At 38.3% G+C, this 15,639-nt stretch overlaps 1 protein-coding gene across 1 annotated transcript in view; it reads right to left on the bottom strand.

The window, feature by feature from the left end:
• Positions 1-15,231, bottom strand: part of LOC141155581 (uncharacterized) — a 118,242-nt gene extending 103,011 nt beyond the window's left edge. Inside the window, exons 1-5 of the mRNA XM_073642451.1 lie at positions 9,717-15,231; positions 9,604-9,635; positions 8,568-8,592; positions 1,762-7,488; positions 649-746 (exon numbers count right to left, since the gene is read on the bottom strand). Coding sequence (XP_073498552.1) covers positions 649-746; positions 1,762-7,488; positions 8,568-8,592; positions 9,604-9,635; positions 9,717-15,231 — 11,397 coding nt within the window. The remainder of the gene's footprint in view (positions 1-648; positions 747-1,761; positions 7,489-8,567; positions 8,593-9,603; positions 9,636-9,716) is intronic.
• Positions 15,232-15,639: the final 408 nt, after the last annotated feature.

Here is a 15,639-nt window from a genome sequence, read left to right as displayed (position 1 = left end):
AACTTTTCCGGAGGCAACTCTGAACTATTTTTTATACTGTCAATTGATCCTAGCCTTAGGCTGAGTACAGATGAGAGTATCTTCTCTCATCCGAGAGAATTGGGTCTATTATGCAAATGACACTCTGATCAGTGTTTAATCAGAGTATGATCAGGGTGTCCTCTGCTTCTCTTGGATGTGAAGATGAAGAAAAAAAATGTCTCCATCTTCTCCATTGTGTCAGTCTGTGAAAATCGGACAGCACTCAGATGACATCCAAATGCAATCCGATGTTTTCCATGGACTCATTGACTTGCATGGCCGAATGCGATCCGATTCGGATCAAACTTGGACATGCAGTGATTTTTTTTCCCATGACTGGCTCTGTCCGAAGAAAAAAATCAGACTCAGCACAATCCCATAGACTAACATTGGTCCAAGTGCGATCTGATGTTTTGTTGGATTAGACTTGGACCGATAATATGGTCATGTGCACGAGCCCTAGGAATAAGGGATTAAAGGGATAGTGTTTAGTAGGTTAGATACTGTAGGTATATCAACTTTCACCAAGAATGTTCTAGATATCAGGAGGAGCTGCAGTGTGAATCAGTTGCTGATTAGTAGTTTTTGCTATAATTTCTTAAAAAGAACATTGTCCACAAAACCTACCGCAAAAGCAAGAGCCGAAAATAAAAATGCTCCTGTAGCAACTCCCACACCGGTAAGAATGATGTGTCCAAAGGGTTCATCAATAGATTCACTTATCACTAGAATACACAAAAGAGAATGTAAATATCTTTATCAATGTCTGGACTGTGTCATAAAATGCAAACATAAAAAAATCCTCTAAAAAAGTTTCATTTTACAAAAATTTGGAAATTTAGATTTGACAGTAGTTAGACGGGTCAATGGATTTAAAGGGTTACTCTCAACATGAAGTTATCAACTACTGGTATCTACAGGCTAGGGACCACACATGGACCACTGGGACAACACCTATCCTAAAAATAGGGATTTGAGATGCCTGTGTTGAATGAAGCAGCAGCCATGCATGCACCCAACAGCTCCATTCACTCTCTTAAAATTCCTAAGAAGCTACAGATGGGTCAGCTCAGTGCCACATTTTTGGGATTGATGAGGGACCAAGCAATCGGATTCCCCGCCGATCACAAAGTTCTCACTTATCATGTGAATAGAAATATAATTCAGTGTTGAGAATAATACAAGTCTCTTCCATATGTTCCTTTAGCTTTGACCCTCCAACTTTTAGAGTGGCTCTCCAACTGGAGGACCTTAGTCATCTATTTATGACCTGGTCAGTCCATTTCAATACATTATTACGTGATGATAAAAGCTGCCCATAAAACCCATTCCACACTTTCAGAGAGTCCTGTTGCTCAAACTGCCTTTAACTCTAATGTGAATAATTTATTATTTTTTTGGTCCTCCCATTGGAGAACTTTGTGGTTAACTATGATTATGTTTGGCTGGTTTTAGAATAGGATTTAATACATTCACTTTTTACTTCTAAACTTCTAAAAATATCTGCTTTCACACCCTCTAAATGGCTGTAAATGTAGACATAGAAGATGCAGGGACCCCAGTCACACAGCCATGAACGACAATTCTCTCATGTACTACTGAAGTTATAAGGATTCACATGGAATAATAATTTATTTTTGCATGCTGTCTCTGTGTGTCTTTTGGCTAAAGCACTGTTTAAAAGTTTAAATAATAAAAATTAACATTTTTTGTATAAATTATGATAAAATGAGAACTTACCTGACGGTTTTGTTGCCTCTAATGTTTTGCCGATTGACGTTGCGGTGGTCGTAACATTTGGTTTTCTACAAGGAGTTGTCATTGTGTCATTCTTACTTGTGACTGTTTCAGGTCCCTTTGCACTTGGAGTTACTTCTTTGGTCTTATTGGTCACTATTTGTGGTATTGTAGTTCTGTTCATGGAAGGTGTTGTAGCCTCAGTGACATTTACAGCTCTTCTCGTAGTTGCTTTAGTAGTTGTCATACTTATAGTTGTCTCTCTTGTAGGTTTAGCTTCTTGGGATGTCATTTTCTTTGTAGGTTCCTTAGTACTTTTGGATGTCTGTACTTTCTCCACCATAGATATTGTAGCTGTAGATGATGATGTAGATGACCTCATAGATGATGCAGATGGTGAAGGAGTGGATTGTGCTGCTCCTTCCATCGTTGTTTGTACCATTGAAACTTTTGTTGAAGCTACTTTGGACATTGCTATGACTGGTCGTGATGTTTGTTGTTTTGTTGATATATCTGATGTCCTTGTAGTTGACCCTATGAGAGCTTTTAAAGTTGTCATTGTCCTTGATGTCACAGGACCAGACAGTGAAGTTCCTGTAGACAAACTGCTTGATGAAGTTGTATCAGTCGACCTTAACGTTGTTCCTTTTGACTTTGCTGTCTCTGCACTGACAGATTTAAAAGGTGTTGTTACTAGTTTAGTTATTAATGTGTCATACTTTCCAGTTGTGTGGTTTTCACTAAACCCCACTGGAGCTCCTACAGTTGTTCTTCTTACGACTTGGTCAGTTGTGGTGCTTACACTTTTTGGTACTACTGTTGTTGATGGATAAACTGTTTGTTTACTGGATCCCCCAATCCCAAAACCAGTGGTAGCATCACTTTTTACATTGGTAGAGGTTACTTTACTTCTCGTTGGCCCATCTAAAGACAGTGTAGAACCTTTTATACCTGTTGCATCAGTAATAGATGTACTTTTAGAGAATGTTGATGTAAGTTTAGAAATAGTTGTGGACAGTAAGGGAGAACCCTTAGTGACTGCCCTAGATGAGATATCTCCATATACTACTGTACTGCCATCCCTTGTAGTTCTTACATTTGAGGCAGATGATGCCTTAATTATAGTTGCCAGGGAAGTTGTTTTAGAAGTTGTGGTTACAAGTTTATCAGTAGTGGTTTTGCTTATTGTAGTTTCCATTTTAGATATTTTGGTTGTTTTTACATCTTCTGGAGTTGTTTGATCAATATATTTAGCAGTTACTCTACTTGTGAGTTCCAATGGTTGTTCAACTGTTGTAGCCATGGTGGAGGTTTCTAAAGTACTAACTGTTCGCTTAGCCTCTGTTTGTGTCCCAGTGGGAAGTTTGGTTGATTCTGCAAATTTATGTGATCCAGTAGTTGTATGGTCTGAATTGGCTTTTGTGTCTAAAGATCTTGTAAACTTTGTAATTGATGTAACTTGTCCAATTGTCTCCTTGGGGGTTTTTGACGTAGCTAAAGCTGGTCCTATTGTAGTTAGCGTTGTAACCTCAATAGATTTTGGTGTACTTTTTGAAGTTGCTCCAGATGTTGAGAATAATTTGGGAACCACAGACGATGTTGTTTTTTTTGCTTCTTTACTGGTAGGGGATATTGTAGATTTTACTGAATCTGCAGCTGTAACTATAGCCGCTCTTGATGTAGGTAGCGTAGTAACCTCAATGGATGTTGGTGGACTTTTTGAATTTGTATTAGCTGATGAGAGTTTTGTCAGAGCTGCTGTAGATGTTGCTGTTTTTTTTGCAACTGTTTCCATTGTAGTTGTTACTGAATCTGTAGATATAACCATAGCCAGTCCCGTGGTAAGTAGTGTTGCAGCGTCAATGGACGTTGGTGGACTTTTTGTAATTGTTCCAGCTGTTGAGAATAATTTATGATCCACAGATGGTGTTGTTCCTTTTGCCTCCTTTCTGGTTGTGGATATTGTAGGTTTTATTGAATCTGCAGCCGTAACTGTAGCCGCTCTCGATGTAGTTAGTGTAGTAACCTCCATTGATATTGGTGGACTTTTTGAAGTTGTTTTAGCTGTTGACAGTTTTGTAGGAACTGTAGACCTTGTGGTCTCTTTTACAGCTTTTTCAGTTATAGATGTAGTTGTTACTGAGTCTGTAGCTGTAACTACAACCGATCCTAATGTAGGAAGTGTTGTAGCCTCAATGGATATTGGTGGAATTTTTGTAGTTGTTCTAGCTGTTGAGAATATTGTAGGATTTATGGATGTTGCTGTTCCTTCTGCCGCTGTTCTAGTAGTAGGTTTTATTGAATCTGTAGCTGTAACTATAGCTGATTTTGTTGTATGTGGTGTTATAACCTCAATGGACGTATGTGGACTCTTTAAAATATTTCCAGCTGTTGATAATTTTGTTGGTTCTATGGATGTTGTTGTCCCTTCTGCCACTGTTCCAGATATAGCTTTAGTTACCACTGAATCTGTAGCTGTTATTACAGCTGATCTGGTTGTAGGTAGCGTTGTCGCTTTAATGGATGTTGCTAGAATTTTTGGAGTTATTTTAGCTGTTGATAATATTGTAGGATTTATAATTGTTGTTGTTCCTTCTGTCATTGTTCTGACTGTTGTTGCAGGTTTTACTGAAACTGTAGCTGTAATTATAGCAGGTCCTGTTGTATGTAGTGTAGTAGACTCAGTGGACATTGATGGACTTTTTGAAGCTGTTCCAGCTGTTGAGAATACTTGGGGATCTACAGATGTTGTTCCTTCTGCCTCTGTTCTGACTGTAATCATTGTAGATTTTACTGAATCTGAAATAGTAACTGTAGCCGATCTTGTTGTAGCGACCTCAGTGGATGTTGGTGAAATATTTGAAGCTACTACAGTTGTTGAGAATATTTTGGGACCTAATTCAGTTGTTGTTCCTTCTGCCACTGTTTTGGTTGTGGTTATTGAAGGTTTTACTGAATCTATAGCCTCTTTTCTTGTAGGTAGTGTAGTAACTTCAACAAATGGTGGCTTTTTTGAAGTTGTTTTAGTTGTTGAGAGTGTTGTAGGATCCATATATTTTGTTGCATCTTTAGAAGCTGTTTTAGTTACTACTGAATCTGTAGTTGTAATTATAGTTGATCTTGCTGTAGGTAGTGTTGTAACTTCAATGGAAGTTGGTGGACTTTTCGAAGTTATTTCAGCTGTTGAGAGTTTTGTTGGAGCCATAGATGCTGTTGTCTCTTTTGCATCTGTTTCAGTTACAGTGGTCACTAAATTTGTAGCTGTAGCTACAGCAGGTCCTGTTCTAAGTCGTGTTGTAGCTTCAATGGATGTCAGTGGAATCTTTGAAGTTGTTCCAGCTGGTGAGAATATTGTAGGATTTATAGATGTTGCTGTTCTTTCTGATGTTGTGCTGGTTGCTGTAGGTTTTACTGAAGCTGTAACTATTGCTGATGTTGTTGTAGGTACTGTTGTAACCTCCATGGATTTTGATGGACTTTTTGAAGCTGTTTTAGCTATTGGCAGTGTTGTAGTATCCATTGATGACATTGTCTGTTTTTCATCTGCTTTAGCTGTAGTTATATTTACTACTAAATGTGTAGCTGTAACTATATGTGAGCCTGTTGTAAGTGGTGTTGTAGCAAAAATGGACGTCAGTGGAATATTTGAAGTTGATACAGTTGTTGAGAATATTTTGGGACCTACTGATGTTGCTGTTCTTTCTGCCTCTGTTTTTGGTGTGGTTATGGTAGGCTTTACTGAATCTCTAACTGTAACTGTAGCCACTTTTGTTATAGGTAATGTAGTAGCCTCAATAGACCTTGGTGGACTTTTTGAAGCTGTTGTAACTGTTGAGAGTTTTGTAGAAACCATAGATGTTGTTGTCTCTTTTGTATCTGTTTCAGTTGAAGTTGTTACTAAATTTGTAGTTGTAACTATTGCGAGTCCTGTGGTATGAGGTGTTGTAGCCTTGATGGATGTTGGTGGAATTTTTGATGCTGCTACAGTTGTTGAGAATATTTTTGGACCTACTGATGTTGTTTCTCCTTCTGCCTCTGTTTTGGTTCTAGTTATTGTAGGTTTTACTGAATCCGCAGATGTAAATAAACACACTTTTGTTGTAGTTAGTTTAGTATCCTCAACAGATGTGGATGGACTTTTTGAAGTTGTTTTAGTTGTTGAGAGTGTTGTATGATAGATATGTGTTGTTTTCTCTTTTGCAACTGTTGTAGTTACCATTGAATCTCTTGCTGTAATTATAGTTGATCTTTTTGTGGGTAGAGTTGTAACTTCAATGTATGTTGGTGGACTTTTAGAAGTTGAAAATATTTGTCTTGTACTAACCATAGACGCTGTTGTCTCTTTTTCCTCTGTTTTAGATGCAGTTGTTACTAACTTTGTAGCTGTAACTATAGCAGGTCCGGTTGTTTGTAGTGTTGTAGCCTCAATGGAAGTTGGTAGAATTGTTGAAGTTGTTCCAGCTGCTGACAATATTTTAGAACTTATTGATGCTGCTGTTCTAGGTTTTGTAGGTTTTACTGAATATGTAACTATAGTTGATCTTGATGTGGGTGGTTTTGTAACCTCAACGGATGTTGATGGACTTTGTGAAGCTATTTTAGCTGTTGAGAGTGTTGTAGTCTCTGTTACTGATGTTGTCCGTTTCGTAGCTGCTTCAGATGTAATTGTAGTTACTATTGAATCTGTAGTTGTAACTAAAGGTGAGCCTGTTATAAGTGGTGTTGTAGCCTCAATGGACGTCAGTGGAATTTTTGAAGTTGCTACAGTTGTTGAGAATATTTTGGGACCTATTGATGTTGTTGCTCCTTCTACCTCTGTTTTGGTTGTAGTTATTGGTGGTTTTACTGAATCTGTAGCTTTAAATAGAGCCGCTTTAGTTGTAGATACTGTAGTAACCTCAATGGATGTTGGTGGACTTTTTGAAGTTGTTTTAGCTGTTGTGAGCATTGTAGTATCTAAAGATGTTGGCTCTTTTGCAGCTGTTGTAGCTTCCACTGAATCTGTAACTCTAACTGTAGCTGATCCTGTTTTAGGTAGAGTTGTGGCCCCCATTAACGTTGGGGGAATTTTTGAAGTTGTTCCAGCTGTTGATAATATTGCAGGATTTATAGATGTTGCTGTTTCTTCTTTTGCTATTCTGGTTGTTATTGTTTGTTTCATAGAATCTGTTGCTGTAACTATAGCGGATTGGGTTATAGATCGTGTTGTAAACTCAATTAGCGTTGATGGACTGTTTAAATTTGTTCCAGCTGTTGAGAATATTGTAGGATCCATAGTTGTTGTTGATCCTTCTGCCATCATTCTGGTTGTTATTGTTGTAGGATTTACTGAATCGGCAGCTGTATCAGTAGTTGATTTTGTTGTAGGTAGTGTTGTAGCTTCAATGGAAGATGGTGACCTTTTTGCAGTTATTGCAGTTGTTGAGAATATTATGGAAGCTTTTTCGGTCGTGGATTTTGCTGATATTTCTGGAGCGGTTCTTGTGCTGGAGTGACCTGACGATACAGTAGTAGGTACAGTTATTTGTGATATTGCGGTTGTAGCCAACTGTTGTATGGTGGGAGGACCAATAACTTTTGCTGTTGTGGAAAACATTGCACTTCCTTGTGCTTCAACTGTTGTAGATGTTCCAGAGCTTTGTGTTTCCACTTCTCTTTTTCCCGTTGATATTTTCACGTCATCTGTAGCAGTTATCTCTTTTTTACTCTTTGCAGACATTGTTGTGAATGCTTGTTGGTCACAGATATTTGAAAGATTGAAAAAAATGAAGATACAGTGAATATAGGTTAGCTAGACCTTATAAAGAATCTGTCAGTAGGATCAACTCTCCTAAGTCATCTATATAGGCATATAGGTCACAGAAAGCTGAATAAAATGATACCTTGATATCTGTGATCATATGTCTTGTTGTAGACAAATCCACATTTTTATTAATATGTAAATGAGCTGTTAAGATCTATGGGCTGGACATAGATCTCCCCGAGAATCTGCATCCAGAGTTTATTTTAAATGAGAGGAGGCATTACCAGTGTGAGACATGTAATGACTGACAGTCTGCTCTCCTATTCTACATTTATCACACTGGTAATGTCTCCTTTCATTTAAAAGAAGCACAGAAGCCAGATTCTAATGGACATTTATGACCGGCCAATAGATCTTAACAGTTCATTTACATATTAAGAACAACATGGATTTCCCTGGAATAAGACATTGAATCACAGATATCAAGGTATCATTGTATTCAACTTTCTATGACATATATGTTCGTATAGATGACTTAGGAGGATTGATCCTACTGACAGATTCCCTTTAAGAAGTTTTCCACTTATACATTTTTATCACGTGTCCATTTGTGGGATCCATAAGATCCTCTTTTTAATGGAGAAATACTATACATGTACAACTGAATCTACTCCGATATTGTGACCATCTCATTCTTTGGATAAGAGAAGGCCTCGGTGGCTAAAAGTTGAAAAAAGGTTTTGAAGGATCAGTTTCATCTACGGGATAAGTGATAACTTGATGGCAATCCGATTATCATTTCCAAGAATGGTGAGTTGAAATGTCACTTTGTCATGAAGACAAGGAATGGGACATGGGTGACCACGAGCAACCAGATATATTCAAATGGGCCATTTCGGAGTCTAATTTTCATGATTGGAAGGGAATCCAGCAATTGGATCCCGATGATTAGCGCTGTATTTACATTGTGTAAGTGAACCAGTCATATAAATGTAGCAAGGACTCTGGAGTCAGTTATCACCTTTGGTAATGTGATCATAGTGTACATGCCATAAAATATTCTTACCTAAAAATTTGGTAAAGATTTCTCCCTATAAAATAAAAACGAAAGTTAGAACATTAATAAAATAATCATGGCTTGTGACTGGAATGCACTACTTCTCATCAGAATACGCTTTTTTTTTTTTTAAATCTAAGTACAAAGGTTTGTACTGATTGTCTTCTCACATTATTTCTATAACAATCGGCACAGTTATCTAATATCTCCAAATCTCCTGCATAGGACTCAATAACAATTCTGTATGCCATAAACTTTTATGCTTCCCCTAATGATGGCTGCAAGCAGCTACAAAGATTCCACTATACGAATGTTGGAAACGAAGCAGAGGATTTGAAAATCTGTATCAGAAAAACTGACCTCCAAATTTTAGTAAGGTTCCTAAAGCGGCTTCGCTTGGAAAAACTCATTGTGTGTACATGTCCTTGAGGTGTGTTCACACAGAGTTTTTTTGCTGAGTCTTTGGAGCAGAAACTGAGCATAAACTCTCAAAATCCTTCAAATCTCAAAACTCCTAAAAAAAACTAGTCTTTGATCTATTTCTGCTCTGAAAACTCAGCAAAAAGACTTTGTGTGCACATTGCCTTAAAGTATGCCGGCATAGAGGGTTTTTTTTAGGATAGATCCAGTCTAACATACATTCAATGTAAACTAAATTTCGCGGCCAAATTTCCATACTATACCTTGACATTCATAGAGTCAGAAGCCAGTAGAACAGTCAAAGAGTGAAGAGAAGATCGGAGCTGAAGCTGATACCTTATGGAGTGAGAGAAAATCTGGGGATGGACTGGTGGCAGGAATAAGTGAAGGGTGAGATGAATTTGATATTTCATTGTGCTTTAACCAATTTCAGACCAATTATATCAAGCAAAATGGTTTCCGACTGGCTGCCATTTAGCTGGATTCGCACACACCGATTCCCTCCAAAATGAATTTGCTAGAATCTCTAAATTTTGGGAAATTCTAAATGGATGTGATTATTTTAGAATTGATTTTCTCATCTTTAATTGCTATCAATAACACATATACTTTGATGGATTATTACCTGTATACCTTCCAGACGTCCTAAGTCAATATCTGTATAAGATAAAAAAATGATTTATATATCAATAATGCACAAAAAAATGTAGTTGAATGAATATGAGAAACAAAATGTACCTTTTGTTTTGGGTGTTGGTGTTGTAAATCTTGGGTGTTCACTTTTTGGGGTTCCACTTCCTTTTCCAAGGTCTGTAGGTATTGGAGTTGGTGTAGTGACCGCGGTTGTAACTTTTCCTGATGGCGTCATAACTTCCGGTAAGGTTGAGACTTGCTTAGCTGTTACTCCAAAAGAAGTCTCTTTCCATTGAGTTCCAACTGTTAATGCCTCTGTAGATATTATTTTCAAGGCTTTCGTAACTGTTGGTAAAGGTTTTGTAGATGACGTTGCACGTGATATTGCATTGTCCATAGTTGTTTTCATGGCTTCAGTTGTTTTTCTAGTTGTTTTCAGCAAAGTAGTAGACATTACAGATGGAAAAGTCACAACTTGTGTTGTTTCCAGTTGTTTTTCAGCAGTTGTATGCTTGGGCTGGATTTTGACAGTAGTTGTCAATGGAGACAATTCTACAGAAACAGTTGTTGGTATATGGGAGGATCTGCTTTGTACAGTAGAACTTGTTGAGGTTGATATGCGTTCTGTAGATGGCTCTCTAGCTGTAACATCCTCAGTTTTCATTCTAGAGATTACATAAAGACTTTCCGTTGGTAAAATGTGAGCAGATGTTTCCATGTCTTCTGTTATTACTGGCGTATTGGTAGTAAATGTACCAGTTGTTCTCGTTGCTGTCCTTGTAGATATTAGAGGCCCTGGCGTAGATGATGGTGCACCATCTATGGATGTTGTTAGTGCATCTTTTCCAGATACCTGACTACTCTTTAGACCTGTAAATGTTATTGCAGTTGTTTCAGTGGTCCTTGCAGACATTGGCAATCCTGCAGTAGATCGTTCTGCAATAGATGATTTTGGACCATCTCTGGATGTTGCTAGTCCCTCTTCTGCTGCTCCTGTAGAAGTTTCTACACCAGAAGATGTTATTGCAATTGTTGCAGAATCTGATCTTGGTTTGGGTGTCATTGTAGACAATGGTGGAGCTGTACTAGATTTTTCTGTAGTAAGCATTGTACCATCCATGGATGTTGTTAGTGCATCCTTTGCTGGTACACTAAAAGTTGTTGCACTTATTACAGCTGGTACCATTCTTGATATTGGTGTAATTGTAGACATCAGTGGAGCTGTAGTAGACTCTTTTGTAGGAGATGATGTTGTACCATATTTGGATGTTGTTAGTGTATGTTTTGTGATTACTTCAGTTGTCCTAGGACTTGTAGATGTTGCTGCAGTTGTTGGGACAGTTCTTGTTACAACATTTGTAGACATTGGAGGTCTTGTTGTCCATCCTTCTTTTATAGATAACGTTGCACTATCTCTAGATGTTGCTACCACATCTATATCTGTAGATGTCATTTGAGATAACGTTGTCCTTGTTGTTGATGATGTAGACATTAGTGGACCTGTAGGTGATTTTTCTATTATTGGTGATGTTGTTCCATGTTTGGTTGTGGTTAGTGCATCTTTTGCTGCACTTGTTACAGGTGCAACTGTTGTTGATATTGGTGTGATTGTAGACACTGATGGAGTTGTAGTTGACTCTTCTGTAGTAGATGATATACCATCTGTGGATGTTGTTTGCACTTGTGCTGTTACTTCTTCTTTTGCTCCAAGTCCTGCAGATGTTATAGCACTTGCTAGACTTGCACTTATTGCTGTATCTGTAGACATTACTGGATCTGCTGTAGATTTTTTTCTACCTGTAGATGTTGCAATTGTCCCTGTGGTTGTGGACATTGATAGACCTGCAGTAGATTCTGCTATTGTGGAAGTTGTTAAACCAGAATATATTAATGAAATTGTTGCAGTTGTCTTATCTGGAAAGGTTTCAGGACTTGCAGTAGATTCTGTTATTGGAGATGATATTTGATGATCTATGGATGTTGTTAGTGCCTCTGCTGGTGCTTCTGTAGTTGGTCCTACACCAGAAGATGTTATTGCACTTGTTGCTGAAACTATTGTAATAGACTTTTCTGTAGGAAATGAGATTGAACCATCTGTTGTTTCTTCACTTGTTTCAGGACCTGTGGATGTTACTTCAGTTATTGGACTTGTACTTGATGCTGTGCTTGCAGACATTAGTGGTCCTACTGTAGATCTTTCTATGCCTGCAGATGTTATTGCAGTTGTTCTTGTGGACGTGGATGGACCTGCAATTGATTCTGCTGTTGTGGTGGTTGTAAATCTTGACGATATTAATGAACTTGTTGTAATTGTCTTTACTGGAGATGTTTCTGGATGGGCAGTAAGCTCTGCTATTGTAAATGATGTTGCACCATCTATAGATGCTGTTAATGTATCTTTTGCTTTACTTGTAGCTGTTTCTACACTAGAAGATGTTATTTCAGTTGTTACAGCTGGAACCATTCTTGATATTGATGTAGTTGTAGACACTGGTGGAGCTGTAGTAGACCCTTCTGTAGTAGATGGAGTTGTATCATCTGTGGATGTTGTTAGCACATGTGTTGTTACTACTTCAGTCATCCCAAGACCCGTAGATGTTACTACAGATGTTGGACCTGTACTTGTTACTGTTCCTGTAGACATTGGTGATCCTGCTGTAGATTCTTCTTTATATGTTATTGCAGCTGTTGCAGTTGTTCCTGAGGCTGTACTTATTGATATGGATGGACATATAGTAGATTCTGGTATTGTGAAGGTTGTCAGACCCGAAGATGTTAGTGAAATTGTTGCAGTTGTCTTTACTTGTGATGGTTCAGGACTTGCAGTAGATTTTGCTATATTAGATGAGGTTGGATGATTTATAGATGTCGTTAGTGCACCTGTTTCTACTCCTGTAGTTGTTCCTACACCAAAAAATGCTATTGCACTTGTTTCTGGAACTGCTCTTGATATTGGTGTAGCTGTAGACACTGGTGAAACTGAAGCAGACTCTTGTGTAGTAGATGATGTTGAAACTGTAGTTTCTTCTCCAATTGTTCTAGGACTTAAAGATGTTACAGCAGTTGTTGGACTTGTACTTGTTACTGTGCTTGTAGACATTACGGGTCCTGCTGTAAATACTTCTATACTTATAATTGTTCCTGCAGTTGTTGCACTTGATCGTGTTGCTGTACTTGTGGACATGGATGGACCTGCAATAGATTCTGGAGATGTTTCTGGACTTGCAGTAGATTCTGCTATTGTAGATGAGCCTGTATGATCTCTAGATGTCGTTAGTGCCTCTGTTGCTGCTCCTTTAGCTGTTCCAATAACAGAAGATGTTATTGCACTTCTTCCTGGAACTGTTTGTGATATTGGAGTATTTGTAGGCATTGATGAAGCTGGTGGAGCTGCAGTAGACTCTTCTGTAGGAGATGATGTTGTACCATATGTGGATGTTGTTAGCTCATGTCTAGTTATTACTTCACTTGTACCAGGACGTTTTGATGTTACTGCAGTTGTTGATCTTGTGGTTGTTAAAGGACCGGTAGACATTACTGGTTCAGCTGTAGATCCTTCTTTTGTAGATGATGTTGCTCCATCCATGGATGTTGTTAGTGCAGATGTTATTGTAGTTGTGAGTGTTGTTGGCACTGCAGACATTGATGAACCTCCAGTAGCTTCTTCTATGGTAGACGATGTTGCGTCTCTTGCTGTCATTTGACCTGTTACTAAACCAGTAGATGTTATTGCAGCTGGACTTGTTGCTGTAGACATTGATGGATCCGCTATAGATGTTGTTATAGCGGATGTTGTTTCTTCATTCACGGATGTCGTTGGTGCATCTTCTGTTGTTACTTGATTTATTCCTATACTTGAAGACGTTCTTCCAGTAGTTGTCATTGTTGTTGTACTTGTGTACACTGATGGACTCGCAGTAGATACTGCCTTTTTGGATGTTGTTGAACTATCAATTGTACTTTTTATAGTTGTTTTTCTTGCAGTCATGGTAGATATTGAATGACCCACAGTAGATGCAGCCACTGTAGATAGAGCTGTACCATCTGTGGAAGTTGTGAGTGCAACATTTTCTGCTATTGTAGATACATCTGTACCTGTAGATGTTACTGCTGGTGTTGGACTTGTACTTGTTACTGTACTTGTAGATATTAGTGATCCTGCTGTAGATCTTTGGAAACTTGTAGATGTTACTGCTGGTGTTGCAGTTGTCCTTGTGATTGTACTGGTTGACATGGATGGACCTGGAGTAGATTCTGCAATTGTGGAGGTTGTCAGACCTGAAGATATTATTGAACCTGTTGCTGTTGTCTTTACTGGAGAGGTTTCTGGATGGGCAGTAGATGTTACTATTGTAGGTGCAGTTGGATAATTTATAGATGTCATTAGTGCATCTGTTGCTGCTCCTGTAGTTGTTCCTATACCGGAAGATTTTATTGCTGGAACTGTTCTTGATATCGGTGCAGTTGTAGACACTGTTGAAAATGAAGTTAACTCGTCTATGGTTGATGATGTTGTACCATCTGTGATTATTACTTCAGTTGTTTCAGGATGTGTAGATGCTACTAGAGTTGTTGGATTTATACTTGTAGACATGGATGGACCTGCAGTCATTTTTGCTATTGGGGAGGTTGTCAGACCTAAAGATATTAATGAACTTGCTGCAGATGGCTTTATTGCTGTTACTGGAGATGTTTCTGGACTGGAAGTAGATTTTGAAATTGTAGATGATGTTGCACCATTTGTGGTTGTTGTAAATGTATCTTTTGCTATTTCTGTAGTTGAACCTACACCAGATGATGTTGATGCACTTGATGTTGAAACCGCTCCTGATATTGGATTAGTTGTAGACACTGGTGGAGCTGTGGTAGACTCTTTTGTAGTAAATGATGTTGTGCCATCTGTGAATGTCATTGCCGCATATGATGTTGCATTTTCACTTGTTACACTAATTGTAGATGTTATTGAGGTTGTTAGTCTTCTACTTATTGCTGTACCTGTTGATATGCCTGGTCCTGCTGTAGATCCCGCTATACCTGTAGATGTTGGAGTTGTCCTTCTGGTTGTACTTGTGAACATGGATGGACCTGCAGTAGATTCTGCTATTAAGGAAGTTGTCAAACCTGATGATATTATGGAAGATGTTGCTGTTGTATTTACTGGGGATGTTTCTGGATGGACAGTGGATTTTGCAATAGTAGAAGAAGTTGGATGCTTTATAGATGTCGTTAGTACATCTGTTGCTGCTCCTGTACTTGTTCCTACACCAGAAGACGTTATTGCATTTGATGATGGAACTGTTTTTGGTATTGGTGTAGTTGTAGACATTGATGGAGGTGTAGTAGACTCTTCTGTAGTTAATAATTTTGTGCCATCTGTGGTTACTGCTTCAGTTGTTCCAGTACCTGTACATTCTGCAATTTTAAATGTTGCTGATGTATGAATTATACTTGAATCCGCAGTAGATGTTGCTGTTGTAGATATAGTTGTGCCATCTGTGGAGGTCAATAGTGCATAATTTTCTTTTACGGTAGATGCTCCAATATCTAAAGATGTTATTGAAGTTGTTGCAATTGTTTGTTTTTCTGTACTTATTCCAGGACCTGTAGCTGTTACTGTCATTATTGAGCTTGTACTTGTTACTGTACCTGTAGACATTACTGGTCCTGCTGTAGATTCTTCTATTCCTGTAGCTGTTAATGCAGTTGAACCTGTAGCTGTAGTTGTGGACGTGGATGGACCTGCAGTAGATTCTATTGTGGAGATTGTCAAACCTGATGATGGTAGTAAACTTGCAGTTGTTTTTACTGCTGTTACTGGAGATGTTTCTGGTCGAGCCGTAGATTCCACTATTGTAGATGATATTCTACCATCCATCGATGTTGTTAGAGCATCTGTTGCTTTTCCTGTAGTAGTTCCTATACTAGAATATGTTATTGAACTTGTTGCTGGAACTTTTCTTGATATTGGTATAGTTGTAGACACTGGTGTAGTAGTCTCTTCTTTAGTAGATGATGATGTACCATCTGT

This window comes from Phyllobates terribilis, unplaced genomic scaffold, assembly GCF_046119375.1.
Source record: "Phyllobates terribilis strain yellow unplaced genomic scaffold, ASM4611937v1 Scaffold_7__3_contigs__length_470593459, whole genome shotgun sequence".
Classification (NCBI taxonomy): Eukaryota; Metazoa; Chordata; class Amphibia; order Anura; family Dendrobatidae; genus Phyllobates; species Phyllobates terribilis.
Note: the sequence above shows the minus strand (reverse complement) of the source record. Positions and strands in the feature narration are given on the sequence as shown.